Source organism: Filicampus tigris, chromosome 4 (assembly GCF_054856515.1).
Source record: "Filicampus tigris isolate MCC_2025a chromosome 4, RoL_Ftig_1.0, whole genome shotgun sequence".
NCBI classification, from domain to species: domain Eukaryota; kingdom Metazoa; phylum Chordata; class Actinopteri; order Syngnathiformes; family Syngnathidae; genus Filicampus; species Filicampus tigris.
Genome location: NC_141220.1, coordinates 25,431,086 through 25,456,226, shown reverse-complemented (window position 1 = coordinate 25,456,226; position 25,141 = coordinate 25,431,086). Strand labels below are relative to the sequence as shown.

The window sequence follows — 25,141 nt, the reverse complement described above, 5'->3', positions numbered from 1 at the left end:
ATTCACAGCTTTATTCTGGTAAGATTACAACTTCAAATTTGTCATCTTTTCAGTGAAGCCCAAATACTCTTTTGTACAAATGAGAGGGTAACGTTTCACTCTGTGCCATCAGGTTCCACAAGAAGACTGATGACTCATAGCTGCAGTTTGTCATTAATGCAGCCACTTAGCAAAAAGTATTACTTGTTTCGTGAACACAACAGTGGGAATGTACTGTAATGAGTGGACTGGCTATGGATGCTTATAAAGATGCGGCCAGTGCAGGGCAACAAGAAGTATGGGGTTGGGATATTTTACGCTTACAAAAGAAAAAAAAAATACATTTGGCATAAATATGGAGTGTGTCTGTGGGAATTTGGGTTCATTTCATCATCTCAAAGGCGTTTTAGGTCAAGTTCTTCCACATCACCAAGTTGGAATCATCTATTCATCCACTTTTTTTTTTTTTTTTACAATGCTTGTCCTACTGGGGTTGCAGGCAAGCTGGAGGCCATTCTCCCTGGACTGTTTGCCAGGCAATCGCAGGGCTCCTACAAAGAGAAACAACGATTCCCTGCACTCACATTCATATATATGGACAATTTAGAGCAGGGGTGCTCAAGTCCAGCTTGAAGGCCTGCTTGAAGCCTTTAGAATGTCATAACTTCCTTAATTCTTAATTAACACGTTCACAATTTTTAAACACTGTTTCGGTCAAGGCCTTTCCAGTGACATTGGTCTTTCTGGGAGAAAAAAATGTTGCCACGTCCCTACATTATAGAGTTTCCTATTAGCAGCAACACAGAATGCTAGTTGGCATTGGCCCCATTAGGCAAGTGAGTGAGTGTCACGTGTTCCTGCTTACTAGCTAAGCAATTCAAACCCAGTGAATTTAGTAATTATTCAATGAGTCTTGTGCGAGTGTATATTTGGACTAACTTAACTTTACAGCGATTGGTAACTATAAAAAAAAAATGTTCAGAATGGATAGGCGAGTTTTCCGCTTTGGGCCCACACAGCCCCTCCCCTCGCCATTAATCGATCGACAGATTCGACACACATTCATCCGCACTTTGAGAAGAACTGTGCAAGTCTGATGTTAGTCTGTTTTTCTGTGAACTCTTCGTTGTCAATTTTTAATTGACGTTTAAAGCCCAACACGTACAATAATCGCTATTCAGGTACGTAATTATTCATACGTCAAGTAGTTGGGCGCTAGCGTTTCCATCGAAGTAGGTCTAACTTAAACGTTTAGCTAATTAGCAAAAGTAATTAAATTAGCAGAGTCAAGAGGGGGCGCCCTCGTGTTCAGCATGTTTGACTATAGTACAGTACTACCTTCTCCCCCAGCAGGTTTTCATCAACTTGAGTCAATTTAGCCAATATGCTGTCAGCCGTGAGGTGCATCCTGTCCAAACTGGTCTCCCCGTTGTGGAGTACGGCACAGGTGGAGGCAGGCGGCGGTGCAGCAGGTAACTTGTGACTGACTCGAGACATGGGCGAAAGTTGACACTAGCGTCATGGCATGCTGTTTCAAATTGCTTTGCTGTGCAGACTCTGAGACCATTCGCCATCTCACCGACGGCGTGGTGACTCAGCTGGGCCTGGACCACGGCCTCGTGGACGATGCCATCTACTTCACGAGTGGTGTGGTGCTGGGTGGGGTGCCGCTCAAAGTGGGGGATGTGGTGAGCTGCATTGCCGTGGGAGATGGCGCTCAAGGCGGATGGAAAGCCCTCAGGGTGAGCAGCACTCACGTTAGCATGGACAATTTGTATTTGAGTTGTCTCGTGCATGCAGAGGTGTCAAAAATATTCACGCACGGTACTGAATTGAATTACTTTTATAACAGACTCAGGGTCCAAACACAAACAAACCAGATACGATACAAAACAACTATATACAAATGTGATGTAAAATGTCAAAGGAATGATTCAGCTCCTTGTACAAGTAAAACGTACAGACTAAAATGTACTTGCAGTAAATCTAAACGTGAAAATGAATTTTTACTGTCAATTTTATACAATAGATGTTTTGACACACAGTGGGGAAAAACTTCCCAGGTTTACTCAAGAAGCAGTCTTTCAGTATTTCATTATGCAGTATGGTTGTATGTGTCCAATACAATACATCAAACCTCCGTCATAAACCGAGGACCCTGGATTGACCCTGTGGAATTGTGCTCACTAGGTTGCGAAGAACTCCGATGCGTGGGAGACTGGAGAAGGAAGAACTTTGGAGGACGACTGTGCTCGGCTGCGCCCTCTCATCGGCAATGTCACGTCGTTTGACGGCGAGTCCGGCTACGTCAACCAGACTACGTACTTCCCACGCTCCAGTCTATGCGAAGGTACTTGCATAGCGTCACAAGATGAAGGTGGATTGTGATGCATAAAACTTTCTCTTGTGATAGTTATACTAGTCTGTTTAAAAGGTTGGTTTAAGTCCTGAAAAAAAAAGAAGGAAAGAAAATGACACAAGGCATATCTGAAACCTTCTCCTCATGGTGATTACACACTGTTTTGGTAGTCTCTGTTTTTAAATTACCGCTACATTTTATTTTTAACTCATTCACTGCCAGATATTTTTAAACCGTCTTTTACTATAACCTTTGAAAAAATTTGAAAAAAAAAAAAAGTAAATTCATGGGATTGAATGGCTGGACTGTGAAAAGACAAGTAAATCCGTCAAAGGCAGTGAATGAGTTCAAGGAGAAGCCGGTTAATTCATAAATGTGACCTAACAACGGCAAAATGAAAATATGAACAATGTTTACTGTTCACGTGACTTGGAATTGGGATGTGGTAAACATCTGTTGAGTAATTTGACAAAATAGTATTTGATTGTGTTGTTTTGAAAACCCCAAACTCTAGCAGATCCACTTTACCCATCAACACTGGCTGAGTAGCAAAAATACGAACACCATACAAGGGTTAAAAGGCATGTGTGTCTTCAGGTTACGAGCCCATGGCAGGAGATTGGGTCCAAGCAACATATTTTATCAATCCCAACCAGTGGACCACTCAAGCTCAGTCTGTTGCCCCTTTGCGCTATTCCCGTCTTAATCAGGTATCCGTCTCCTTGATAGCGTTACAGTCATTGTTCCAGGTCACTATTTATGCCGCATTGTTCCCTCAGGTGTGTGTGACCAGCATGTATGCTAACAAGGGTGTGGTGGATGAGAGCGTGTTCTTCTGCCTGGACTCTCTGCTGCTACCTGCCTACTACAAGCCCTCGCCGGGCCACATGGTCAACTTGGTGATGCTGGAGAGCAACCAGTCCATCTATCGCTGGAGGGCCCTGTGCATGGCGCCATGCACTCAGGGGTATGAACCGGCGGCTTCCCGTCCTCCTGTCTGTGAATGAATCAACCTGCCTCATCCAAGCACGATCTGTTGGCTAATCATTTAAAGGAGAGAGCAGTGATTCTCAGTGTGGGGCGCAAGCTGAATGTGAGGAATCAAACCGTGCAAAAAGCTTCGGTGGCGCATTTTTTTTTTTTTTCCGTCCAGTTCAGTGCATTTAAGTACAGTTCAGATGAGTTTAACTTTGAAGTATAATAGAAATTAAGTTCAATTTTCTCTGTTTTTTTTCTAACATTTACTTACATTTTTTTTTAAATTAACTTATGTGCAATACATTTACAGTAAGTGAATGATTTTTTTTTTGGTTCCGTTTTTTATTTTGCTCTGTTTAGAATCCTCATTATTGAAACGGCGTGTCATGTAATGGTGTGTCAATGATAAAATATTCTGTTTAGGAATAAAACCTCTACCTCATTTTTGATTAACACTTGGGCATTTTCTCGAGCAATTTCCATTGTCCTGGAATGTTTTGCGTTCAGGTTTAGAGTTTCTACTGTGTCCGCGTCTATTGTGTCTTGCCAGAGGTGTTAACCCAGTGCAAACTTGTTGTACATGTGTTTTGATTCATTGAAGGCTGATGATTTTGTTGCAGTTTGAAGCCAACGCACGTACCCGCAGCTACACTGGAGAGCTTATTGGAAAACAAAGGAGGCCTGGATGTAACTTGTTATGGGCAGTTTGGAGATATGATGGTGGGAGAACACAGGAAACTGGTGCTCTGGATACAGTAAGTGAGGAAAGTAAGGAGGGAATTGACGTTGACAGAAAATGTCAGAAGTCTAAAATTTCACACTAAAAAGGATAAATTGCAGTGTTCCCACTACAGAGCAGAGCTAACTGATGTATCACAACTGCTCAGGTTAACAACCAATCACGGCTGACCTGTTTTCTTAATCTGAGCCATGTACCTGAGCCCCGAGCAACTGTGATGTCATTTTCAGTCGAGAGAAGTGACAAAATGGCCGCCCCACAGATGGCTAAAAACGGGTGGATTAACTCTTATTCCACAAACGCAATATTGATCAGAATGCCGTGTTTCAACTAGTGGGCCTGCTGGGAACATATTCTTGAAAAAAATATGTTTGGGTTGAGTTTCCACTTTAAAGTCGTTGGAACGATTTGGATTTGTTTGAGTGAATCCAGTGGAATTAAATCACCGCTTCTGTTTGCCAAATAGGAACAAAAGCTCAGAGACACACCGGCTCAAGTGCTGCGACTTTGCCGGCTGGGACTCGGAGGAACAGTTCTTTCTGAATACATGCAAGACGGCATCGAAAGAACAACAAGGCTCCGACTCTGGTCCCCTTTCTGCGGACGAACGAGCAAGTCAAGCTGAAGAGGCCAACGGCAAGGAGACAAAGCCCTCGCTCGGCGTGAGGAGAGAAGAAAGAGAGGCCGAGCTCCCTCCAGGAGGGCGACTATCTGTTGTCGTGGGGTGCCAAGCAAAGTGCGTTATGCTTCAACGTTTTAAAAAGGGCGGCGGGGGAGCTTTGAAACGTTCAAGTGGACGAGCGCTGTTGGCTTCACTTCGGTCCTCAGTCCGGGCGTGCTGCCGCGTCGCATAAAAACGGTCCCATTTGCATGTCTCACGTGTCGCGCGTGACGGGATCTGCTCAGGAGCCTGGGAAGCTGCGCCGAGCTGCTGTTGCTGCACTTCTCCTCGTTCGTCGTCGGGAGGCGCCTGGAAGTGACGGTGTGCAGCAAGGACGAGTGTCTGCTACTACCCCGCGTGCCCTACAGTCCCGCCGAAGCCAAGCTGGTCCCGGCGGCGCCTTCTCACGTGATCACCCTCACTGCTCCCAAGGAGGCCACACTCAGGTATCAAAGTCATGGAAAAGTGAATTGCAACCTTTATTTATTGTGTTTATACAAATCCCATGCCAATTCTTCCCTGCCACATTAGTGTGCCGTGAGAGCTCTTCTGGTGTGCTGTAGGAAGTTATCCCCTTTTTTTTTTATTGTAATAGGCTTGAAAATTCTTTATGTGCTGTAAGTATCGTATCTTCGTTCATCAGACTATGCCGGTGACGTGCAGTATAGTGACAGGCAGAACAATGAAATGCTCTTGCACTAGATGGCGGAAGGCACAATTACCTGTCCGTTGCCATTCACACAACAGAATAATGCCTTTGTTTTCAACTACACTGACCCAGATTTCACAGTAAGAAAATGTGTGGATGAGTTGAGACGACACTGTCATTAGTTTTAGCGTTTTATTTATTTAGATTTTGATGCCGTCATGTTTTTCTCTTGTAAAATATCTGCCTCGACTAATAAGGGTTAGGAAACATACCTTCAGTTTAGGGAAATGACTTGGCGTTTGGACTTTTTATTTTTTTTTGAAGTTTGAAGGGTAATGTGGTCAAAGACGAACAATAATGCGGAACCTAAACCAAAACATTACATTTCATGTGAAACCCGAGAGGGGAAAAAAAGATTTGAAAAGTTATGTGGGTCACTGAGTCCTTTTTAATTCATTTTTATTAACCCACAGAATGAAGGAAGACCCCTTATTCAAAATAGCTTTTGAACATGTTTAACTTTCCCTCTTCAGACTTCCTAACCGGCGTCTGCCATGCTTCCTACCTTCCTATGCGGTGCCGCAGGCTCTGAGAGACTGCGCGGCTGGACAGAGAGACGTCCTGGTCGTCCAGCCTTGCTTAGGAGAGGTTTCGAATTGCAGTTGCATCATGAACGTATACCTGCCTGAACTAAATCTTTACTCCTTCCGTGTTTTTCCACCAGGTGTTGTCAGCCTCCAACGCACAGGCCCGTTTCTCGACTCTGCTCTGGATGGAGGAGCTCCATGCCGAGAGAGAGCTGGGAGAGTTCAGCATCCAAGGGGCGCTCCTGAGGAGAGGAGCCGTCTACCTTCACCTGGAGGTCCTTGGCTTGGCCGAGGGGAGGCCTTATCTCAACATAGGCCAGTCGTAAACTCCAGAACGACCGCAAAAGATCATGTCGTTGGTGTCCAAAGCGGCGTCTCGAGCCATTTCATTGCTTTACAGGCGACAGAATTGTATTGAAGAGTCCACAGAGCGACGGCATTGTGATGGAGTATGTGAGCTTTGTTGCCGAGGTAAAATACCTACAGTGCTACCTTGACTGTAGTTTTTTGCCACTTATGAGCTTGGTCGTTTTTTTTTTTGGCTATATGTTAAGGGCCATACTTTGAATTAGCTTCAATTTGAGCCACAGTGACCCATTCGCTTTCAGATGTTTACTAAACGGGACAAATAGAAAATGAGAATTGCAAGGAGCGGATGTTCGCATTGAATTAACAAGCTTGTTCACAGAACCAATTCAAATCAAGGTTACCACTGTATATGTTCTTTGAAAAAAAAAAAAAAAAAAGAAGGCAAATGCTTTAAAGTCTATTTGTAATGCTAGATCAACGACGACGATGTGAGTCTGAAAGTCAACTCGGAGTTTCATCACGGCTACCTTGGCGAGCCTCTCGATGTGGAGTTCTGTTACAACAGGTGAGAAAGCGTAGCGTCGCGCTCATCCTCTGACTTTACTCTCTGCGCTTTCCCATTCACCAGAGTGACCATGAGGCGCTGTCACCACGCAATTGAACAGATCAAACCCTTTGCGGAGAGTAAGTGCGGGTGCTTTCGTATTGCGCATTGCAAATCACTGCAAGTTTTCATAAGATCACTTTTACAATGACCCATCAGGTTTTTTTTTTTTTGGGGGGGGGGCTACTTGTTTTCCTGAGGGCACTGTGTTAGTAACCCCTGTTTTAGATGACTTCCATTGTTAGGTAGTTTTTTTATGACGATGAACCTTGTCTTTTCCCATCGTTGTGTAGTTTTCTTCCCATCCAGAGTTACTGCTCAGAGCCCTCTGTGGACAGTGAAGTGGTTAGATGAAGACGGACAAAACAAAACGCTGGATGGAAATGAGGTAAAATAAAAAAAACAACACCAATAAATTAGATATACACAGGGGATCCTCAGTTTTTGTGAGTTATTTTCCTCCTCCGACGTAACCCGAAGTGTGAGTAAAGCAGAATGCATTTCCCACCTGCACTAACCTCGTTGTCAATTCATACAGGAAATAGATTTTTTGATAGAAATATGTCTTGAATATGAAACAGTCAAATGAAAAACAGTAACCACGGTAACAATTCGGCATGCCTTCTTGTGCCGTGCGCAGAGCCGGCTCGCCCATTAGGACAAAACTGGTATACGGGAGAACAAAAATCACCTTGGCATATTGGCATATTGTACACTTTTATTTGTTGATAGCATTTACATCTGACAGGCTAACATTTTCCTGCTATTAATCATCTAATGGTATTTCCCGTTTCACTTTTCAGGTTTTTAACCATAGTTGGTTATTGTGTTGGTTAAAATCGTCGAAAGCATGTTCATGTTAATTGCTTCGCAGCGCATCTTATGAATTAGTATGATTATTGTTATTAGTTATTAGCATTAGTTGTACACTCTTATTACCACGTGGCTTTAAATGCAGTAAATTGCTAATCAACATTAGACTGACATAAGTATCCAATCTTTTGTTTTGTCTTTTTTGGTGAAATTATTTTTTTTAAAGTGTATATATATTCACCGACAGAGGGGGGCGCCATAGAAGAATCTTGCCCAAGGCGCCACATTGGCCGTGTGACAATGTAGTCTTTTTTTACTCACTGAATGCACTCTTTCATTGTGTTCTTAACCTTGACACCATGTGTGCTGCACAGTCAAAAACCGAGGACCCCATGGAAAATGTGCAGTGCTTAATTCCTAATGGGGCATTGTTTTTTTTTTTTTATCAGCAGGCCGCAGTCAAGGAAAATGGCCAGTTAGCAAGCATTTCGCTCGATATGAAGTCAAAAGGCACACAAACTAAAGGTATGATAACACTTCCGCAGGAAGTGTTTGCAACACGCCCCTAAGTGTGTGTGTGTGTGTGTGTGTGTGTGTGTATTCATTTCTAGATGGCACCATGACACTCAAGCCCACCCCTAGCCCGGGCTGCTTTTTCAACCTTGACCTCAACCCTGCTCAGAGGGAGGCAGTGAAGAGAATCCTGGCCGCAGAGTGTCGCCCTACCCCTTACGTACTTTTTGGACCTCCCGGCACTGGGAAGACCATCACCCTTATAGAAGCCATATTACAGGTCGGCACAAACGGGTGACATTAAAATGGGGTTCATAACTTTCTGATGGAGCCTCATCTAGATTGAGTCCCGTTTTCCCTGAAACTAAAGCCTCCAATATGACATGTCAAATTCTTCCCTTTGCAGGTGTACCACTTTCTCCCCAACAGCCGCGTCCTGGTGTGTACGCCCTCCAACAGCGCGGCGGACCTCATCTGTGCCCGACTGCACGACAGCGGCCTCATGCACGCCGCAAGCATGGCCCGTGTCAATGCTTCTTACAGGCAGGAGAAGGTACGAAAGGAGGCTGTCATCGCCTCGGAAATAAGGCGCCCTCGTAATATTTATGACTCCGACAGTACATCCCCGATGTGCTGAGGTTGTATTCCAAGGCCGGCGAGGACCTCAGTCACGCCTCTTTCCACCGCATAGTGGTCAGCACCTGCTCCAGCGCGGGCATGTTCTACAATCTGGGACTCCAGTAAGCCCTACTAAGCAACTTCCTCAATTTACAGTTTTAATTTACATCCGTAACTTTTCTTGCGTGTTCTCTCTCTCTCTCTCATCCTCAGAGTCGGACATTTTACTCACGTGTTCCTGGACGAAGCAGGCCAGGCAACAGAACCGGAATCCCTGATCCCCATCAGCCTCATCTCTGAGAGAGATGGACAGGTCAGTGCCTGTAGCATTTTAGACATTTAAATGCTTTGTTTTAGGCGTGGCAACACTACACTGACCATGAAAATCCAGCCTAATTCGGTGCCTGTCCCAAGCCGAGATAATATGGAAGGCGTTGGAGTCTGGAAGGGTGTCCGTATGCCAAAACTTGAGACAAAAAAACGGCGGTCGTGAGTTGGAAAAGTTAGGAAGGAAAATGCTATTTTTAGGCCTTTTTTTCCTGCTCCTTTTCTGTGCCCCTTGTACACTTTAAATATAAAGCAATCCCCCCAAAAAGTAAACAAGCACGATGGAACCTGAGTGTTCTTTCTCGTGACGCGGACACCATTGTCGCCTTTTTACAACAACCGAAATTATTATTAGACGCTTTCCAGCACTTTTGTCCTTGAAGGTTTATGCCAGCTAGAACTCATTTCCCCTCCTTTGAATTCTTCCTGAATTTCAGCTCCACTTTGCCAATCTTTAATTGCTTGATAAATCTAGCCGCCTCCCTTTTTCACTTCCAATTAAAAGTAATCCAAAATGTTTCGGCGTTCCTCTCCCAGACGAATAGCCAATCAATTTCCGAGCAATTGACTTCACTTTGTTTGTGTACTGGCTCAGATAGTGTTGGCCGGAGACCCGTGCCAGCTGGGGCCAATCGTCAAGTCCAAGACGGCCTCGGCCTTCGGCCTGGGCTTGTCCCTGCTGGAGAGGCTCATGGCCAATCCACTTTATGCCAAACAGGAGTGGGGATACAACCCAAAGCTGGTGGGTGCGCTCACCACTAACTTGCATGTTTTTTTTTTTTTTTTTTTGTCAGAAAAATACGTTGGCGTCAAATCAGACTTGAATGATGTCCTTGAAATCTCCAGGTGACAAAACTGATTTACAATTACCGATCCCACGAGGCCTTGCTCACGTTGCCCTCCAAGCTCTTCTATCACGGGGAACTGTGCGCCAGAGCCCCCAGAGCTGTCGTGGACTCCCTCTGCCAGTGGAAAACGCTTCCCAAAAAGGGCTTTCCTCTCCTCTTTCATGGCATCAGGGTGAGGAAGTTGAAAAGTCTTGAATGCGCAGTATGGCATCTTTTTTGTTTCCCTACCGAGGTAACAAGGATGCTGTCCTCTAGGGCAGAGAAATGAGGGAAGGCAACAACCCGTCGTGGTTCAACCCAGCCGAGGCGGTGCAGGTCATGTTGTACTGCTGCCAGATGACCAAAAAACTCTACAACCCTGTTGACGCCACCCAGATTGGAATCATCGCCCCCTACAGGAAACAAGTAACGCCCCTTTCAAATCTTATGGTAGACTTTGGAACTGTATTGTTTGCTATTTTGTTTTACATTAAAATTTGGTCCAAATGCCCAATTCCGATTTGGGGGGCACTGGCCTCCCTGAAATATGATTGGACCACGCAGGTGCTAAGACAGATGATTGATTTTGGGGTATTTTAAGATTTTTATTTTTTTGGGGGGGGGGATTTTTTTTCCCACATTTCCCCCTATTCTCCGTAGAGAACATAATGAATGTCTACCAGCATTATGTGACGAATTTTTGGGGTTTGAAAAAAAAAAAATTGTTTTGCGAACCCCCTGAGATAGCCTTGGACCCCTCATGGCCCACCCAAGAATAAAAGTCTCCACCATTGGGCGCAGCACATGAAACTACCCTATTCACAGATGCCCAAAGTCACATAAATAACTACAGGGGTCAATGCTAGTTAGTGACAACATACTGTAGAAGTAACTATTACATAAATCGGGGGTGTCAAACTCATTTTTTGTCGGGAGCCACATCGTAGTTCCAGCGTCCCACGGAGGGCTGTTATGACTGTGAACCCAAATGAATGATTGCCTTATATCGTCACATATTATTTTTCAAGTTATTTTAAAGGGGAGGATTGGTGACAAATAACACATTGCAGTATCTCGTATTTCATTGTTAAAGTGAAAACAATGTGCAAGAAACGAGAAGTTGACGGACATGATTTGCCTTCGTGGGCCACATAAAATGAGGTTTCGTACCGCATCTGGCCTTGAGTTTGACACCTGTGACATAAATAATAACAATAGTACATTTAAAAGACAGCAAGCCCCAAATTACTCCAAGGAGCACGTCTGCAATTATTTTAAGATGGACACACCAAAAATGCCGCATGGAAGTTTTATTCCTAAAAATCACGTTTTGGTATTGCCAAGTCACTCTAAACACTGCCCTTAAATATAGAAGAAAAAACAGTGCTACAATGATTAAAACGAAATGAATTGCTCACAAAAGTAATAATCGATCAGAATTGTGACTGAAAACATGCGGTGTAAATCCATCTGAGGGCGCACAGTAATCTGATCATTTTTTTTGTTCTGCCCGTCCCGCAGAGCGAGAAGATCCGCGTCCTTCTCGGTAAAGTGGGCCTGTCCGACATCAAAGTGGGCTCCGTGGAGGAGTTCCAAGGACAAGAATTCCTGGTCATCATTATGTCAACGGTAGGCTGACGACACCTGTTGTGGTGAAAAGGTGAATAGATGATCTCCCGTGTGGTCAGTTTGCACCCGTTTGTACAATAGGTGCGCTCTAACAAATCTTCATTGAGCGATGATTTGCAAAGCGCGCTGGGCTTCCTGACCAACCCCAAGCGCTTCAACGTGGCCATCACGCGCGCCAAAGCCTTGTTGCTCATCATCGGAAACCCCCACATTCTCATAAGGGTGAGTGCCCAGACAAAAAAAAAAAAAAAAAAAAAAAAATCATTAAATTCGCAATTAGATCTATTCTTGATCATTTAAGTGTATGATTTTTTTTTTTTCTGCCCCCCCAGGATACATGCTTCAGGGCACTGCTTCACTATTGTTTCACCAACGGGGCATATCTGGGCTGCGACCCCCCTGCCTCCATTAGAGACTCTCCGATGTAAGCACGTTCCATCCAATTAGATTCCACATGATAATGACACAGAGATACATGTCATTATTTATAGTCAACAGTTCAACCCGCACACACGGGGGCTGAACATACGAGGATTAATAAGGCCACGCTGAAATAAAGAAACATTGATTTCGGAGAAAATAAATGTGCATTATCAGAGTAAAGCTGGAATAATACAGGGACTATTTTGTTGATAGGGGCACGGGGATCCCATACAAGACTTAATAGAACCCGCTGTCCTTAAAGTGGAAGTCAACCCCAAAATTTTCCTTTACAAGAAAATGTTCTATGCAGGCCCACTAGTCGAAACACAGCACTCTTCTGATTAAATTGCGTTTGTGGAATAGGAGTTAAAGCGGAAGGCTTTTTTTCACATTTTTTTTTCAAGAATATGTTCCCAGCAGGCCCACTAGTTGAAACACGGCATTCCTACTAATTTTACGTTTGTGGAATATAAGTTAAGCAGCAAAATGCACTCGTTTATAGCCATCTCCGGGGGCGGCCATTTTGTCTTCTGTCGACTGAAAATGACATCACAACTGCTCACAACGACCAGTCACGGCTGATCTGTTTTCGGAATCTGAGCCGTGATTGGTCGTTACCTGAGCAACTGTGATGTCATTTTCAGTCGACAGAAAATGGCCGCCCCCAGAGATATATTCCACAAATGCCAAAGTAATCAGTATGCCGTGTTCCAACTAGTGGGCCTGCTGGGAACATGTTCTTGAAACAAATATGTTTGGGTTGACTTCCACCTTTAGCAGCAAAGTCCACCCCTTTTTAGCCATCTCAGGGGGTGGCCATTTTGCCATTTTATATCGACTGAAAATGACATCACAGTTGCTCAGGTAACAACCAATCACGGCTCACGACTTTTCTGAAGCTGAGCCATGATTGGTCGTTACCTGAACCCTGTGAAGTCATTTTCAGTTGACAGCAAGTGACAAAATGGCCGCCGCCTCAGATGGACAAAAACGGGATTAATGCTTAATTCATATTCCGCTAACACAATATTAATGAGAATGCGGTGTTTACTTTTGTAGGGCTCCAAAGAACATTTTCTTGTAAAGAAAAATGTTTCGGTTGATTTCCCCTCTAAGTATACATTTGTCTAATAAATATATTATTCCAATAATATGAGAACTTTATTCTAGGAAGATTTTTTTTTTTTTGCAACATTGTGAGTTATTCCTCTTGATATTCTTGCATTACATTTCTCCTAATGACTACCAATTTATTTATTTTTGCCACTAAATTCTGACCATACTCTTTTCATTACAACTCCATTTCTGACATTATTCTCAGAATTCTGAAATAAAAATGAGAATCCTGCCAACCGTTTGTTTTTCTTCACTGGCCTTTATCCTCTCCCATAAAATATTGTGTTCAATGGAAAAAAGGCTGTTATTAACCCAAATATACAAAAAAAAAAATGTTTTTAGCTGTCATTTTAACACTGTGATACCACAATAATTTTGCTCATGGTTGTCATACCGTCAAAATCTATCGCCTAACTACCTTTGTTGTTTTACATATTTGTAAAAGTTGTAATCTAACAAGAATGACTTTCTCAAATAGACAATTCTTGTTCTCACAATATTCTGAATTAAAATCGTCATTTTTTTTTTGTCTATTTGTCTAATGCTCCTTGTAATTACCCCGAATAATAACTTCCAACTCCATTTTTTATGTCAACAGAGCCGCATCTAATCACAACGCTGCGTGACATGCGTTCCTGCTGTTGTCATCTCCGTTAATTTTGTCTTCCTGTTGCCTTGTTGGCCCAATGAGTGAATCACGTCAACTTGACTGTTGTTTGCTTTCCCGTGAGAGAGCGATGGGACGCTAAGCGGCTACAAATAAAGGTATGACGTCCGTGTGCGACACGCGCCGCACTGTGTTTATTAAGCCGACGCACTTGACCGTGCGGAAGAATTATCCATGACGCGTACATTTGCGCAAATCGCCGTCACGGAGCCTCCGCCGCGATGGAGACGTCAAACTATGTAGCGTAAGTACGAGAAATAATAATGCGTCCCCCTTACGTCAGTAGAGCCCGCCGAGTAGTGGTGCGTTTTTGTCGTCGTCTGTGCGTCTCGGCGTGGCGGCGTCTGCCCGCGAGGCCCCGGAGACTGGATGTGACAATTGAGTGTGAGTGACAGTCTGCATCGCCACTGTCAGTCCCGCTGGAGCCCAGCAGGATGCAAAGGAGGGGTGGGGGAGCTCAATCTGTTAAGTTAATGAGTTGCTTATATGTTGGGAGGGGACAGCTTTTATGTGAGCTACCTCCCCCCCCTCACTTCATCCACCACCTTATTCCTTTCTTCCACAGTTGCCCGCCGTCTTTGATGTGGCTTTGTTGGCCAAAATGGGCCAAAAAAAAAAATTAGCTGGACTGCACGTAAAACACGTGGAGGAATTGATGTGTCCAGACTGGAAAGTGGTCTTGAAGCTGTCCATTTGGCACGGATGATGTTTATTGTCCCAATATTCATCCATTCATTAATTTTCTGAGCCGCTTACTTATTCAAATTCACGTAAAATAAGGATGTTACTTTATCTTATTAGAAATGTATTCGTTCATTTTTAATGTGAAATTTCCAACTTTATGCTGTTTCAATTCCTACGTTAGTCTAGTTAAAATGCTAATTCTCGTAACATTACAATTTTGGGAAAAAAAAATCTCCAATTGTGAAATAACATTTTTTGTTCAACTAACTTTGTTGAAATACATATTCCTTACCGTTTCTTCTTTCATTAAACGACTTTTTTTATTTTTCTCCATGGATTCTAACGTTTGCTTGAAATACTGTATTTATCCCTAAAATGGTGACTAATCTCGGAAAATATTTTTTTCGTAAAATTACATTTTCTTGTAGTATTACAATAACGTTTTGTCTTGTAAAATATATATTTTTAACTTCTACCTAATGCTCTTATAATGGCAACCTGATTTGTAAATATTTCAGTTAAAACGGCTACTTTATAGGTAACAGACATGGTGACAGCTGTGTTCATTCGTTTACATATACTGGTAGAATTTTTTTTTTTTTCTTTTTTTTGTAAGAATTGTACCATTCCTATTTTGTTTTCAATGGTATGCTAATCAAACTACAGGGCATTTCAGAATAACACAATCATTAAATAAAACCCAACAACAAAGTAATAAGCTATTCCAGGGCCAGTCATGAGTTATATTTCCATAAAATTGTCAATTTCACAAATTCTGCCATGGTATGTAAACTTATGAGCACAACTATAAAAAAAAAAAAAAAAACTTATTTTGATCACCCTCTCAGTTTACTTGTAAGTAAGTAAAATATTACATGAATCAATGAAACAATTCTTACAGAAAGTGAACACACTTCTGGGGAACTGCACTTTTTCTTTATGCTCAAACAAATTAGGCAAGAAGAAATCATTTAAAAAAGTGACTCCTCTCCTGGATGCCTAAGATCATTTAAAATAAGCTAAAAGTAATATTTCATTTAATATATCGTCAGTGTACTTGAGTCCATTTATTTCGTTTGACTTCTTTTTAAGTAAACGGTGTTTACACGTTACATGAGCGTGAAAATCAAACGAAATTCCCAAATCGGACATTCGTGTTTTCCACAGGACAGCGACAATATATCTTTTTTTGCTTCTTTGCATGAATCACTGAGCCTTTCTGTGTCGACGTCTTCTCATCTCAACTTGGCGATTATTTACAGGAGCGCTGCAAATGTGTCACATTGTCACCTCACCCGATTTTTGGGTCCGTGCTTTGAAATTTGACTTGGACTGTGTTTATTTATTTTTTTTAAATTCTTTTTTATTATTATTTTGCGCGAGTCTGCAAGTGTAACCGCCAAGTGCCTCGTGTTCCTATTTAAGTGCAGCAGGGCCAAGCAATGCTTTACCAAGACAGACAGGGTGTCTACAAGGCAGCCATTAGGCCCAACAACACCCCCCCCCCGCTGGGCTGCCGGCAGGGGGGAGCGTGTTAAATACGTGGAGTCGTTGTTTCTCCCAAATTGGTCTGTGCCTCTAATTGCCCAGTTAGTCCCCTCTGACAGGCTGCCCTCGTCTAGCTGGAACCAGCCGCCGAGTCATCGGAAGCGGTTGTAAAACCGCGGCTGCAGCCGGGCAGCGTCAGTCCACGTTTAAGAACACCAAGCAGGGCTCAAATTTGAAAAGTCGAGTCTGAATAAACAGCGGCCGCCGGGGGGGGGGGGGGGGGGGGGATAGAGTCCTCTGAGTCGAGAGGGGAAAGTCCCGAAAACGGCCCAGAGGCATGCAAGCCTTGAGATGCACATCTACATCTGGAGACAGACGACGTCAAAGCAAAGCTAAGATGCTCTATTGTCATTCTATTGATGGATTACAAGGAACCAAAAGTCAACACCGCTCCTCCATGACAATCGGATGTCCACCCACTTCATTGGCGAAAGCGTGGGTTGGCTTCAAATTAGCGTCGGACCAGCGAGTAGCTCGGACGGCGGCGAAGCAAGGCAGCAAGCATCCAAGTTGGGCAGATCAAAGACTGAAGGAGAAGGAGACGGCGCTTTTGCTCGTGGAACCTCCAATTAGGGAAGCCCGTCGCCAATATGAGGGAGACTGTCCGTCTGCTGGTTGCTCACTTGGCTCGCGCCCCCTCGCAAATTGGTTTCTCAGAGGCGACGCCGTAGAGTGGTGTTCGGTTGAAGCCGCGCTTGGAAAGCAGACGTTCGTTTTTCACTTTCACATCAGAAATACTTTTTTTTTTTTTTTTTTTTTTTTTTTTTTCCCTGGGTCCCCTTCCTGATGCAACCAGTGCAGTGTTTCCATTAGTGCAAGCTACATTTAGAGATGCACATTTTTCCTTATGTGATACATTTGGACCTTCTGTAATCTCTTTATCATGGGGCTTGGGTTCCAAACCACTCCCACCAGAAATGAAATCCATTCCCCCCCCCTTCCATTAAGCAGGTGACCCATGGTATAGCAAGGCTTGACTGCTTGTTTTTCATTTGACCCGGGTACATTTCGAGGTCCGTGTATTTGTGATTGGTACAAGGTATATTGAACAGGCGTGTTTTCCATTGACACATTTGGAAATGGGTGTTTTTCATTGCTCCAAGGTACAATTTGAACATGCATGTTTTTTGTTTTTTTTTTTTTTTTTTGCATGTGTGTTTTTAATTGGTCCGGGTTACATTTCGGACATGTTTTTCATTGCGCCAGGGTACATTTTTGAGGTGTGTGTTTTTATAATTGGTACATGGATGGATGTTTTTCATTGCTCCAAAGTACATTTCCCCCCCACCCCCCCATTCTTCTAGGATACATTTTGCCATTTATGTTTTCCCACTGGTACATGGTACACTTTAACGCGTGTTTTCCTTTGGTAGATTTTGGATGTGGTACATTTTACGATACCCGTTTTGCACTAATCCATTGCACATTTGTTTTTCATTGCTAAATTTAGGGGGTGATGTTTTTCATTCGAGATGAGCAGCCACGAAAAAAAACCACGATTGCTCAACAAAGCAAAAGCAATTGAGCATGTTTTTTTTGTTTTGTTTTTTTCCCCCCCCTCCAAACAGTGTCCCCAAACTCTCCTCCTTTGGTTGGCGTTCAGCTCAATGAAAGCTGGGCTGCGATTGTCCATTGTCTCCGCTAGCTTCTCACGCACCCCCCCCCACTCCTCCTCCTCCTCCTTCACGTGCCCCCCTCTCTGTCTGCAGTCATGACAAAAAAAAAAAAGCCGTTGTCTCCAAACACATCGTCTCAGCGTCTTTGATAGGTACTTGATAAGAGACTGACAGACTGACGGGGCTGGCTCTCACGCTTGTATATAAAGCGGCCTGCGGCCTCCTCCGCCGCACTCCTGTCAGCCGCTCTCGATATGGCCGTGCTCTTCTTCTTCTTCTTCCTCGCGGTGACTCTCCTGGCTCCACTGGAGGCCTTTGACTTGGGCCAGTCCACCCGATGCGTGACCATCCCCAACCAGATGAAGGTGTGTAAAGATGTGGGCTACTCAGAGATGCGCCTGCCCAACTTCTTGGGCCACAGCAACCTAGAAGGCGAAGTGGTACCCCGCTCCGAAGATTGGAGGCCCCTGCTGCAGACGGGCTGCCACCCTCAAGCCCGGGCCTTCCTCTGCTCGCTCATCGCTCCCGTCTGTCTTGACACGTAAGTTTTGCTTTCCTTCCTCGACTCGGCGCCGGGCGTCCTCGCTCGCCGGGCTTTGACATTGCGGCGCTTCCCTCCCGCCTTCAGGTTCATCCAGCCCTGTCGGAGTTTGTGCGTGGCCGTGAGGGACAGCTGTGCCCCCGTGCTCGCCTGCCAGGGGCACCCTTGGCCCCAAGCGCTTGACTGCGACCGCTTCCCCTCAGAGGAAGACATGTGCTTGTCTCCACATGCCAAATTCAGCCATTTTGCTAAAGGTAAATATTTAAAGTGTCATAATAAAAAAATAAATTAAAAAAAAAAAAAAAAAAAAAGGAAAATATAAATTTTCTGCAAATCATCATCCATGCATATCCAGAAGATCTTAAAAATGGTTTCATTATTTAGTCAAAATAAAAGTGCATTATTTTACTGACATCTTTTATTCTAGTATCTCACTTTTTTATTTATTTTTTTATTTTATTTTATTTTTTTATCGGTCACGGTATTGCCAGATGATCATTTGCACGAATTGGTTAATTATTAAGTCAAAAATAATCAAGTCAAGTATTTTTTCTTTTACATCACACACGCCGGTGTATTTAATTTAGCATTTTCTGAACAAAATTAATAATAAACAATAGTTGTGTTGGAAGTCTGCTTTTCTCAAATTTGGTGGGTTTTTGTGCACCGGCAGTGACGATAGTGGAGGACTGTTTGGGAAATTTCTTGATTGCTACGATAGGCTGTTATGTAGGAACCAAAAGTGTCTGACGACTATGTATTTTAGAGCATAAAAGACTTGTTTAAAGAATCAGAGCAAAAAAAAAAAAAAAATTTCTTTGTTGTATATTAGTTAACTAATTGATGTTTTCTTTATAATTTTTATTTGCAGACTTGCCCAAAGCAGCCTGTCAAAACTGTCCCATGGTGGAAGAAGCTCCGGCTATGAAAACGGTCCTGGATGCTTTTTGCCAGCATGACTTTGGTAAGAATCGGAAGCCATTTTGATCATATCGCCGGCCGTGTTGGGTATCACTCCCTACCCGCTATATCGGGCCCTTTTCTATGTAGTGAGTTTGCCGTTTTGTAGTCCTGTTCGAATGTGTCGTGAGTACTGTCGGGGTTATCACTGAAGCCTTGCATGAATCATGAAAATCTGTGCGCAATTGATGCACCCCAAAGAGGGTTTGTAATTTCCTAGAAATGCCACAAGATGGCTGTAAATCACTTAAAACGCAGAATTGGATTCATATTATCGCATTAAAAAAAAAAAAAAAATCCAAATACTTGTTTTTTTTTTTTGTTTTTTTTTTTTTTTTCCACAACGCAAAAAATATTCAGCAAAGCATTAAGGCCATGCATCCAGCACGCACACAGTCGTGAACCCATGTCACATAAACGGCAGTTTTCAGTCCGTAAATTAGTCAACGTAAACACACGTCACAAATGAGCAGACAAATGTCACAAGTTTGAAAAGAAAATGCTTTGTTCGTTTCCCTTTGTGAAAATACCCATCTTAAAAGAGAAGAGAAGAGTGAACTACATATATCGTACACTATATAAAAATCCCTGTACAGATGAGGGAGAAGGGACTTAAACGATTCCGAACACAGCCACCATCCAATAAAAGAATACACATTTCTAAATGTTGAATTTTTGATTTTCCGTCACATTATTGACATGTCCCCCCCCCCCCCCACTTCTCCACAGCTGTTACCGCTAAATTGCACCACCGCCGTCGCCTCCTGACGGGCCAGCCCGAGTTTGAGGTCGAGGGCCGGGTGGAGTTCATCCGCCAGGGCCCCCTGTTACCCTACGACACCCAGCACCTGCTGCACCAATGGTTCCTCATCAACCTGCGCTGCGCCAACGCGCTGGTGCGGCCCGGACGCTCGCAGCTCTACGTGCTGACCGGCTCTGTGCGGCCCGACGGCACCCTCGCCATCGCCCGCCTCATACCCTGGCACAAGAAGGACGCCGGCATCGCCGTGGCCGCGCGCAAGTGGAAGCATCACAGATGTTGAGTACAAATGGAGCGTTTCTTGGCATTTTGAGGGGGGGCTGGGGGGGGGGGAGGGGGTTGCTGCGCTCCCTCATTTCTGATCCTATAGCACACTGTATTAGAATGCACTCCAACCTGTACATATATGTATATTGACTCTAGATTCTATTTTCTATTTAAAAAGGATGACAATAAAATATTAGGTACCGTTTGCAATTTGACTCTGGCTGACTCTTTCTGACTGGCTTTGTACACTTTCCATGTTGCGCACTGGCCGATGGTCCTCGTTTCACTTCCGGGTTGATTCGCTTGCCAGGATCTCGCTTCAGTAAAACGATTTTTTTTCATAATTTATTTTTTGTATGATGTTTAATCAATTAGACTTCATTTGGCGTTTTCTGGAGTTACTTCACACGTGAGCTTTATGGGACATTGTTGTCACATGTACTAAAGTATTTGGTCGTATTTGCCAGAAATTCCTGCAACTTCTATGTTGCCGTCATCCTCCCTGATCCGTTTTCTTGTCGCCTTTCATCCATTTTGGAGGGCCATCCAGTTCTTGTACCCTTCTTTGAACAAGATGGACTCTTATTTGGGGTCTGTCTCAGGCACTTTAAATGGCGGCAGATGTGCGCTGACTCCTATATAACATGAGTCTGATGTGATTGGTTTATTCTGAACAGCCACATCTGCATTCATAAAAGGGCGTGCACACTTGTGCAACCACATTTTCTTACTTATTTTTACTCCCCCTGTAAAATTGTTCTTTTATATAAAGCTTCACAGGTTGGCAGACAAAATTTTGTGGTAGGCTTGGTTGTTCTGAGTCCCACTCTGACCCTGTCGTATGGTGTTCCACAGGGTTCAAGGTTGGGGCCCCTTCTGTTTTCATTGTATTTGCTGTCCCTTGGTTCCATCTTAAGAAAATATAGTATTTCCTTCCGCTGCTATGCGGCTGACTGTCAGATCTCGGTCCCGCTGAGCAAAAAAGACGCTTTCTCATTCAGGCCACTTGTCATGTCTGGAGGAAATTTTGGCTCAGTATGAGACTCTGCATTGTTTTTAGTGTATTATGGTCTTTTCCGTGGCGTTTGTGTAATTGGTTTGTTGTTTTTAACTGTTTTTGTTATTGTTCATGGTTTTTACTCCATGTTCAGCACTTTGTATGCAGGAATGGTTGCTCTATAAATAATGTTGAGTTGAGTTTATTGCTCACATTAATGGTGGAATTTAAAAAAAAAAAACGATTGATCGTGGTGTCATTTTTTTTATACCACAAAATCATGGCATTTGAACAGGGGTGTGTCGACTTTTTATAACCTCCGAATATGCCTCTGTATGTATGTATTTAGTCTGTCGTTTTAAATGGTATCCAACCTTAACCCTAATGCCCCACGCAGTCCAGTGAACAAATTGCCAGTGGTTGTCGTCGATTTTTCCGCACAAACAAGCACACAAATAAGCGAGTCACGTGACATTTCACGTTTAAACGAGTATATAAATGAGTTTGTCTAATCAGCATCGTCATTGCATCGCCATTGCACTAAGTCGCCCCGTTGACCGAAGCAACCCCTCGAGAAGACCTCCGCTGTAAAAACAGAGCAACCATGGCAAAAGGTACGATTTATAATGAATGCACACTACGTGGAATGTGGAGTTTTTAAAGCTTACTTTCTGTGCTCTTTGTAGTTTCTTTTGCTGCGGTGACGCTGGCACAGTTTATCCTGAGCGTGGCCGGTGCCCCGATCTGTGCCTACGGACAAGCCGGATGCCCCCTGCCCACCTTGGCTGACCTCTTTGAGCGCGTCATGCAGCAGTCGTCCAGAATGCACGGCATCTCCAGCGACCTGCACTCGCAAACTGTGAGCCAAACAAAAATGTTTTTTTTTTTTTACACTACATACACCGCTCACAAAAAGTTAGGGACGTTCAGATTTTGGATGAAATGTTCGGATCAATCCAAAATGCACTATAACCTTTACAAGTGATTTAATTTGAGTTTCTCTCACTTTTGAATGCCCGTATCCAACAACTTGCTTTTCTCTGATACGGACTGGAAATGTATTGATCGCTTCATGGATCAAACATGATCATTTTTGTTGTCAGTGCAATTTACCACCCGCGTGTGTGTGAGAGACAGTTTGGTCTAGGGGGCGCTGCAGGAGTTTGTTTTTAAATAAGTGCATTTTCATTAGAAATGACTATTTTTACTTTTACTGTACTATTCCTATATTTACTAACTTATTTTGTTATTGCTTTGAATGGCTCTAGAACTAAAGTGGAGTCTTTCTCCCTCTCTCTCTCCCCCTCGCTCGCTCCCTCAACCCCTCTCTCCCATTCCCTCTTTTTCTCTCTCCCTATTCCTCCCTCTCCCTCCCTCTCTCTCTCTCTCCCCCCCCCCCCTCGCTATAACAGAACCACTACTTGTTCCCCAGCCGCAACATGCTCAGAAAGTGGAAATGCCACACACATGACATCCTGACGCCAGGTGACAAACAGAATGCAAAAAGTCTAGACGTGAGTACATATACTCTACACACACAAAAAATGTGCATTATTAATTTAAGAGGACTGCAAAAATCTGGTATTTCTGGAAATTAAAGAAAATAAAGCGGAAATTTATAAAACATAAATTCATCCTTTTTTTTTTTAGGGAATTTGAATACAGGAGAGCGAACATTTATTGTAACATAACACTGCCTAAAACAATGCTAGAACATGATACCTTTCCATTCAATCACCCTCAACCGCGAACTTAATTCTCGTAAAAAAAGATTCCACATAATTTAGCTTGAATTCCCTTGGAATTGTACCCTAACCTTAAAGAGTAACGATCCAACCGATAGAAGCTTCCCTTCTGTGTGTGCAGAGAGAGCAGCTGACCGAAGTGATCCTGAGGCTGCTGGGAGCTTGGGGGGACCCCTTGTCACAGCTGCATCAGAGCCTGCGCCAGGACCAAAGCAGGAACAAGAACCGTGAGCGGGACTTCAGTCACTTGAGCTCCAACAAGGCGCTGGAGATGAGCGATGTGATGCAAGAGCTGAGGGACGGCGTCTTAAAAATGGCAGAGAAGGTGAGCTTGGTAATGTTTTGCTTTGCTTCGTATTGGGTGCCGTTCGATGGGAGGCATGCCTCATGTTGCGACCATGAGTGTTCTGTCCCTTTAAATACGAAATCACATTTTTGGTTGCATAAGGTCTTATTTAGAATTAGGGGGGACCACTGCCATCGCCTCGAATAGCGGGGGTCCACTTTATGTTGCTATGTGCATGTGGCTAAATATAAGACGATAAGGTTCTCAATTATACATGTTAAAAAAAAAAATTAAAAAAAAAGATTGAAAAAATGTTAACAATAATCAAAATGTCAATAATGAAAAGCTCAATTCACAAAAAACAACAACAAAATTAGGTAACCCCAAAATATAAACAGTTTAGAAAAACAAAAATCTGAAGTGGAATTTTTTTTTTTTTTTTTTTGAGAAAAATGTTGGAAAAATGCAGAAATTGTTGAATTTCAAATAATATTTGCATAAACCTCACTAATGTAACCTACATTTAAAATATGAAACATATAAAAACGTATATAATTAAATGAAATGCTCAAATTAAAATAAAACAAAACTACTATATGCTAAATAAGATTATTTTAGATAATACATAATCCTGTAATTTGATATTTTTATCTTTGTAAAGGCGCAATTTCATAAAGCTGTGGTGTTGGATGTCAGTAGATTCGATTGTATAGCAGATGTGTACAGCGTGTAATGCTTGTATTTGTCCAATAATAATAATAAAAAGACTTTAAAAATTAAAAGCACTAGAACACAGGTCAACAAAGATTTTTTTTTACGCTGATTCCAAATCTGCCCTTATTTTTTTCTGTAGCACATAAGGTTTTCATGATAATTAATAATAATAATAATTATAAAAATAATAATAATAGAAAGTTTTTTTTTATTAAAATCAAAAGTATTGAACTTTAAAGTCAAATACAATAAATACGAAATATACTATTACGTACTTACTATAGACAGTGATTCTTTCACCTATCACTCGAGGATATTCATTTGGAGTAAGATGTACCCCCCCCTACCCCCCTTCCGCCCTTAGATGAAGCTGCAGGGCGTGCTGGATAACGCAGTCGCTCCCGTCCAGCCTGAGGGAGCGCTTCATTCATCCACCTTTGCCTTCTACAAAAGAGGAGCTCTGAGCTCGCTGGACCGCAATGACCTGCTCTACTGCCTCCGTCGAGACTCTGACAAGGTCAAAAATTACCTGCGCATCCTACAGTGCTCCACGTTGCCAGGACTGGACTGTTAAGTCACATTATGGCGCTCCTTAGTATAGCCTAGTAGTAACAGTGGTTGGTTTTTTGAGCAATGTACTAAAAACGGTAACAAAAAAAAGAAGTAGAGATCATGTGAGCTAGTGTTTTGCAATCATCATAAAATTCATTAGAACTCCAGCTTCCTGCAATTGAGTGTCTGTTTTGTAAAAGTTGCTCAAATTTAGTATCAATAGGACAAAATCTCAGTGACAAGTTTGTCTCCGGAGGACTAACGGAAATGGACAAAATGAAACTAAAATTGCCGCTGTAAACCGAAATGGCAGATGTTTGGCATCTTTTCGAGCATTGATTTATAAGATGTTTTTTTTTTTTGTGGGTCTACTCATGATAGACATGATGACCAAAATTCACGGTGCCAACTCAAACGTATGGAAGCCCATTCTCGCCAGTACAAAAAAAAAGAAAAAAGTTTTTTTTTTTTACTATGAGAAGCGGGTCTCCATCCCTTTTCCATTCTTCCATCATCCGAACCGCTTATCCTCCTCCAGTAAAAAAAAAAAAAAAAAAAAAAAAGACCACCTTCATGCACCAAACCCTGAGCTGAGCATTCCACCTAAGTGACGGACCGGTCCGTCTCCGCCTACGACAGACGCCCATTTTGTAGGCGATAGATGCGAACTTTG

The 25,141-nt window shown here is 43.0% G+C and overlaps 3 protein-coding genes across 11 annotated transcripts; all 3 read left to right on the top strand.

Moving 5' to 3' along the window:
* The first annotated feature begins 78 nt into the window (after positions 1 to 78).
* On the top strand, positions 79 to 17,701 carry mov10l1 (Mov10 like RNA helicase 1). 8 transcript variants are annotated; one of them, XR_015086381.1, is made up of 28 exons: positions 92 to 1,160; positions 1,333 to 1,451; positions 1,534 to 1,721; positions 2,170 to 2,329; positions 2,936 to 3,048; positions 3,118 to 3,305; positions 3,937 to 4,071; positions 4,522 to 4,791; positions 4,962 to 5,162; positions 5,899 to 6,013; positions 6,090 to 6,267; positions 6,353 to 6,423; positions 6,735 to 6,826; positions 6,890 to 6,945; positions 7,159 to 7,253; positions 8,128 to 8,203; positions 8,290 to 8,471; positions 8,598 to 8,744; positions 8,810 to 8,931; positions 9,023 to 9,122; positions 9,732 to 9,878; positions 9,983 to 10,156; positions 10,240 to 10,389; positions 11,485 to 11,592; positions 11,674 to 11,814; positions 11,925 to 12,016; positions 13,730 to 13,896; positions 17,599 to 17,701. XR_015086381.1 is itself a non-coding variant. In XM_086027321.1 (27 exons), the coding sequence occupies exons 2-27, from the start codon at positions 1,364 to 1,366 to the stop codon at positions 13,755 to 13,757; spliced, it is 3,417 nt and encodes a 1,138-aa protein (XP_085883447.1). In that variant the 5' UTR covers positions 92 to 1,077; positions 1,333 to 1,363; the 3' UTR covers positions 13,758 to 13,915. The 8 variants fall into 8 exon arrangements, 7 of the variants coding, with proteins under 7 accessions (XP_085883450.1, XP_085883447.1, XP_085883448.1 ...); XM_086027321.1 differs by lacking the exon at positions 17,599 to 17,701 and having other exon boundaries at positions 92 to 1,077; positions 13,730 to 13,915; XM_086027322.1 differs by lacking the exon at positions 17,599 to 17,701 and having other exon boundaries at positions 92 to 1,077; positions 1,330 to 1,451; positions 13,730 to 13,915.
* Positions 13,779 to 20,231, top strand: szl (sizzled). 2 transcript variants are annotated; one of them, XM_086027327.1, is made up of 5 exons: positions 13,779 to 13,896; positions 17,958 to 18,187; positions 18,275 to 18,441; positions 19,059 to 19,151; positions 19,877 to 20,231. In XM_086027327.1, the coding sequence occupies exons 2-5, from the start codon at positions 18,006 to 18,008 to the stop codon at positions 20,188 to 20,190; spliced, it is 756 nt and encodes a 251-aa protein (XP_085883453.1). In that variant the 5' UTR covers positions 13,779 to 13,896; positions 17,958 to 18,005; the 3' UTR covers positions 20,191 to 20,231. The 2 variants fall into 2 exon arrangements, with proteins under 2 accessions (XP_085883453.1, XP_085883452.1); XM_086027326.1 differs by lacking the exon at positions 13,779 to 13,896 and having other exon boundaries at positions 17,819 to 18,187.
* A 1,265-nt stretch (positions 20,232 to 21,496) lies between these two features.
* On the top strand, positions 21,497 to 24,490 carry LOC147149082 (prolactin-like). Its single transcript, XM_086027376.1, has 5 exons — positions 21,497 to 21,504; positions 21,835 to 22,030; positions 22,584 to 22,685; positions 23,038 to 23,241; positions 24,281 to 24,490. Exons 1-5 carry the CDS (start codon positions 21,497 to 21,499, stop codon positions 24,488 to 24,490), a joined length of 720 nt encoding a protein of 239 aa, XP_085883502.1.
* The last annotated feature ends 651 nt before the right edge of the window (positions 24,491 to 25,141 follow it).

Coding starts and splice junctions, on each gene's coding strand:
- mov10l1 (XM_086027321.1), top strand. CDS start 1,364: ATGCTGTCAGCCGTGAGGTGCATCCTGTCCAAACTGGTCTCCCCGTTG. Junction 6,946..7,158: donor GATCAAACCCTTTGCGGAGA/GTAAGTGCGGGT, acceptor ATCGTTGTGTAG/TTTTCTTCCCATCCAGAGTT. Junction 9,879..9,982: donor GGGGATACAACCCAAAGCTG/GTGGGTGCGCTC, acceptor TGAAATCTCCAG/GTGACAAAACTGATTTACAA.
- LOC147149082 (XM_086027376.1), top strand. Junction 22,031..22,583: donor GCGACCTGCACTCGCAAACT/GTGAGCCAAACA, acceptor TCGCTATAACAG/AACCACTACTTGTTCCCCAG. Junction 22,686..23,037: donor AGAATGCAAAAAGTCTAGAC/GTGAGTACATAT, acceptor CTGTGTGTGCAG/AGAGAGCAGCTGACCGAAGT.
- szl (XM_086027326.1), top strand. CDS start 17,901: ATGGCCGTGCTCTTCTTCTTCTTCTTCCTCGCGGTGACTCTCCTGGCT. Junction 18,188..18,274: donor GCTCCCGTCTGTCTTGACAC/GTAAGTTTTGCT, acceptor TCCCGCCTTCAG/GTTCATCCAGCCCTGTCGGA. Junction 19,152..19,876: donor TTTTTGCCAGCATGACTTTG/GTAAGAATCGGA, acceptor ACTTCTCCACAG/CTGTTACCGCTAAATTGCAC.